The sequence below is a fragment of the Merops nubicus genome, unplaced genomic scaffold (genome assembly GCF_000691845.1).
Source record: "Merops nubicus isolate BGI_N331 unplaced genomic scaffold, ASM69184v1 scaffold21278, whole genome shotgun sequence".
Classification (NCBI taxonomy): domain Eukaryota; kingdom Metazoa; phylum Chordata; class Aves; order Coraciiformes; family Meropidae; genus Merops; species Merops nubicus.
The window spans coordinates 83,591-88,824 of NW_008628843.1; the positions used below are offsets into that span (position 1 = coordinate 83,591).

At 40.6% G+C, this 5,234-nt stretch overlaps 1 protein-coding gene across 2 annotated transcripts in view; it reads right to left on the minus strand.

Annotated features, from left to right (window-relative positions):
• Positions 1-5,234, minus strand: part of NRG1 (neuregulin 1) — a 98,168-nt gene that overhangs the window by 19,487 nt on the left and 73,447 nt on the right. For both annotated transcript variants that reach the window (XM_008946775.1, XM_008946774.1), the window contains exon 3: positions 1,862-1,920. In XM_008946775.1, coding sequence (XP_008945023.1) covers positions 1,862-1,920 — 59 coding nt within the window. The remainder of the gene's footprint in view (positions 1-1,861; positions 1,921-5,234) is intronic.

Sequence of the window (5,234 nt, forward strand, 5' to 3'; positions counted from 1 at the left end):
TAAATGTACCATGAGTGGAGCCTTTACAAACGTGTTATTTTAAGATTTGTAGTGGTTTAAGAAACCTGCCATTTCAATGCAGATGCAGGGCAAGCAGAAGTGCCACAGCCTCATAGCCACCTCTCAGAGTAGGTAGGCAGTGGTGTGCATTCCTCCCAGTGCATTTCAAGGAGAGAAGGGCTGGACCAGCTTAAAGTACTGAACATAATAACTCCTGCAGCAAGGCAAGGGCACTTCAGCCTTTGTTGTGGAGGCAACTTCAGAAAATCAGAACCTGCTACCAAAAGTCCCATCCAGAGTTAGGAAACTGAAAAACTAATAAAGAAAAACCCACCTAAACCTCTTTCCCACCCCTCCCCTGGGTAGAAAAATGGATTTATGATCAACATACAATTATTCTATAGTTGTTAGGGTAAATTCAACAGCAGACAATGGATGCTCTATTTTTACACCACCTCCTTTTAAGTGTTTCTTCTAAGATCAGAAAACCTTAACTGCACTTTTTATTGCAATAAGCAGAAAAGGCTATTTAAATCTAACATTTGGTAAACTTAAACAGCATAAACATTTTAAAATCCATAGTTACCAGAGGCATTTTGAAAATAACTCACTTTAATAAAGCTTTTAAAACAGGGCACAAAATACACACTTCAATGCCGGAAAGTCTGGTCTCCAATCAGGACCCTTGGGATTTACATGGGTAGCTTCCATGATGGACTGTATGAATTATGTATGAACATTCTTCATCAATATAAGAGGAAACCTATTCATCTCTTCAGGCTCCAAAATGTCCAGCACATGCTAACAGCTTTTGGTCCTATATACTAATGGAAATTAAATCAAGCTAGCCTATAATCTCTGAAATCTTTCTGTGCTGTCAAGCCATCCATCAAAAAAATAGTTCCTTTAATACTGCTCTTAGGTCATAGTACATTGTTATGCCAATGACAATTAATTATGAATAGTACACATGCCTTGAAAAGTAAGATGTAAGCAATTTTCTTATATATTACATTTGACTTTGCTATAGACAATGAGAGACAATAAATATGCAGTGTACTTTCTGTTTCCTCCCTGACAAATAATAATAATTAACTTGTCCCTCCATGAGAAAGCTTGTAAGACATGTGCCTGCAGTGCTGATCCTACTAGCAGTCTGACACAGGCAAAACTGTGTCTGTGTGTGTGCACACGCATGCGCACACGTGTGTGTCTGCCTGGTACGGTTTTTCTGGCCAATTAATCTGGCTCTGAAATACTTGATCTCTTGCACCTGTTACTGATGAATAAATATGTCAGACCCCATTGTTTATGCTGTCTCTCACCCTTTCTTTTTTCTTTCTGTGCTCTTTGCCCTGAAGCTTGGATAACAAACACTTGGATTCTGTTTGGCATATGCTCATTAGAAACTATGTGGGCACGTCAATTACCTTAAGCTTGTCCATCCCAACACAGACCTCATACGCAAGTGCTACCTGTCCCTTCACTGGGTGAGTGCTGCCCTGTATAGACATAAGCTTTTTGTGGCAATCAAAATGTGAGACTTTCAAAATGTCATGTTTTGCACTTTCGCTGCTTAATGTCAGTGTGGAGTCGGTATGACACCATTCAGTATTAATTTCACAGCATTCCTAAGTCTGGCATTTCCCCGTAACCTCAATGCCAAACAATCCGGGAGAGTATTGCAATTGCTTTTTGTTATCGTTTTCATGCAACAGGCAAGAGACGATATTAGGCCTTAAGCAACAAATCTAGTTACAGATTAAAAAAAACAAAACTGGAGGAAAGATGCAGCGACAAGAAAGCAGCACCAACTGAGCATGCTTCTACTGCGGCACAGACAGAAAGGTAGTGGACGTACTGTAGAAGCTGGCCATTACGTAGTTTTGGCAGCGATCACCAGTAAATTCATTTGGGCACCTGAGAGGAAAACAAACAAAAAAAAAATGGTAGAGAAAAAAACAGAGAAAAGAGAAGAGGTGAATATATGCTAAGAAAGAAGCTCCTTCAGTGTGAACTGATATGACTTGGTGGGTTCACTTTCAGAAACTGAATCTCGGTTTAGCATGTCAAAATGGATCAAAATGTTGAGAGCAACTCATGTGCTCTGTGGAAATGAAAAGAAATCCCCCCTCTGAAAAAAACAGCCAAAACCAAACCAATCCAGATCAAAGTGCGTTTCAAGATGTGAGACAGAAATTCACCACTCCAAATTCCCAAATTGCTTTTAGGATGCACTTTCCACAAGGCAGCGAGGACACAAGATCTGTACATCACTCATCTCCTGAGTTTGCTCTTTTAGGATTGCACTTTACAGCAGTCTCCCAAACAAGAAGGCTGCCAGTGTGTGCAACACAAATGCATCTGTGAACGGATGGAAAGATCAAAAAACCAGACAAATGAGAAACATTTTGTAGGTCAGTAATGCCATGGTCTATAGATTTTAGAGAATCAGGTCATAAATTAGTGTGCAAAGAGGCCAGTTCCAGCTGAACTGTGAAAACACCAAGTACTTTTGATTTTGTTGCTGTAGTTGGGGAAGAAAGCAAAGTTCAGATTATTTTAACATACTTTCTTGGTTTTGGATTTTCATGGGCAGAGTTTCAGTACATCTTGCTCCAGTGAATCCAGGTTGGCACCTAAAGGGCAAAAACGTGATAAGCAATAGTACACCAAAACCACTGCACTAACAGATTGACATCTGCTGGCCTATGGAGATGGGATTGCATTAAGTGACCTCCTGGTTAGGTGTTAGTGAAAAATGGCCAGAAAAGGGGCAAGAAAGTGCAACCTTTCCAGAAGATAACACCTTGCAAAATTTACAGCAAGAATCCACCAGAAGAAAAAATGTAGGAAGTCTTTTTCTTGTCTGTTTTGAAAAATAAAGAAGAGTCATGGCTAGCAAAAATGTGTATCAGCTCACTCCTTATTCCATATTATGAAGGAATCAGATTGAGTTTTAAAAAATTTTCAATGCAGTGTATAAAAGTAATTTACACTGTTGCTTTTTCTACTCACATAAAATCTATGAAAATACAATTCTTTTCCTATTTGTATAATGTCATGTTATATCTTCCAGTAATTTCCTTTGAAGTGGAATACTTAAAATAGCAATCACAGAAAGGCAAAAAAAAAATTCCCCAAAGTGAGAAGGCAAACTTAATCCCAAGGGCTGGAAGTATATGGAAAAGTAGTCCAGTAAATAAGTAAGCTGAGAAGGCAGAGGTACGCTCAAAATTTGAAGCTCTACATCTGTCCACGCTTTCAATTCACAAGCTCTTCTGCAGAAAACTTCAGCGCAGCTCTCCCCTTGGTCAGAGTGAAGGAGTTTCTGTTCTTCTGTGCTCTTGCCTGTCTTCTCTGCTGCCAACTGTCATTTCTTCCTCCCCTTTATTCTCCATTTTGGAGCAGAGCTCAGGCTCCCAAAATTTCACCACAGCAATGTAGGTTCCTGTGCTTCAGACATAAGTGTGAATGTCCACCACACTAAACATCTCTATATTTCAAAAACGTCTATGTATTTCAATTTTCTTTCCTCCTCCTTCTTCTATCCACTCTGACACAGTGTGTAATCTAAATCACCTGATATCTACTTCCTTGAATACATCTCACTTGCATTGCCTGAATGTCTTTCTGATGCTCTCCACGAATTTACCAAGGTAAAAGAATCTCCTCCTCTTTTTCTCCTGATGCCAATTCAGTGCTATCCTCCTTCTCAAATTGCTCCATTATTTAGTCACAAGGGGTAAAAGAGCCTTATTTGTAAATGCACATTGTTCGCAGCAGTCCTCCACTCCATCCATCCATCCATCCATCCATCCATCCATCCATCCATCCAAGTTTCATGTGCATTTTGAAAGCTGTCCTGATGTTTTAAATTCTACTTTTCCACAATTGCCTCTAACCCTAATGGTCAGGGATGCTGCCCTTGCACAAGTGGGACTTTCAGAAAATCAGTTTAGCAGAGGTCCAGTGTCAGGCATAAACACTAGTTGTTCAAATAAACCATGCAGGAATAACTTCTGCATAATAAAGGTATATTTTCAGGATCAGCAGATGATTCTTTGAAGCTGAATTGCTGTAATTATATTTTTTTATTAAGGAAGGGAGTTTGTGTTCTTCAGAGCCAAGGTCATATTCTTTGATAAGTACACAGTGTGGAGAGATCACAGTCTCCACAGATACATTCAGTTGAGAAAAATGCAGCAATGATAACTCTGTCATGAAAAGGTGGTGTTGCTGGGCGTGATGGTCTTTGATGGTCTGCTTTCTATAAGAAGGCATTTTGATCTGTGGTACTGAATGAGAGTAAAAATGCTTCACCCCTGTGGTTTCAGTTTTATTTTGCACAATGGTGGTCTTCCTGAACACCCATATCCGGAAAGCTGCCATTCACACCAGCACTGACTTTCACTTTGCAGGGACATCTACATCTTGTTCATTATGCTCAGGCTACACAGTTCCAACTAAAATGCTGCTGATCAAAAGCCTAAGGCTTTGCTCCTGCCACTGGCCAATGGCGGTCGCTTGCTTCATCTGTGGGTGTTTTCAGACGTTGGTGCAGCTGTGGAGGCGACGAAAACGGCGCGAGCGCTGGCGTAGACAATGCTGTAATCGCTTCCAGACCAGGCAAGGTCAGCCCGGTTGAAATGGTGCTGAAAACAGCTCAGGTGTATTTATACTCGCTCTGAAACCACTGTCCGCAAACAGACTGTGTGCAGCACCTGCTGCCGAGAAGGGGTCCAGGGTACACCAGCCGAGACGAGAGCTGAGATAAGCCTGTCTGCTTACGATTACGTGTGAATGCTAAAGGCATTTTATTGCTCAGATAAGTAGTGCAGCACCATTTCCATTGCTATTTGTCATGCTGTTTGCTGCACACTGTCCTTTTACAAACAGCTTGCAATGGTGGCATTTTCAAAACCCACTGTCCTACTCAGAGTTTCCAGAGGTTATTTCTTGTTGTGTCTTTCTTTTCTAGTTCATTACCCTCATGTAATTTCCTTTTTATGACACTAGTTGGAGCCAAGCAACTGGGGCAACAAGCAGACATTTGTGCTGTGAGAGCCTTACGGTTTCATTCTGCCTAAACTATTTATTTATCGTATTTACTAGATGAAACCGCAATACTAAACCACATATATTAAAATAATTGCTTTTTTTCCTCTACACACAGTAGTTGGAGTGAGCAGTATTTGCATGTGCTCAGAAGACACTTCTCAGAACACTGAACA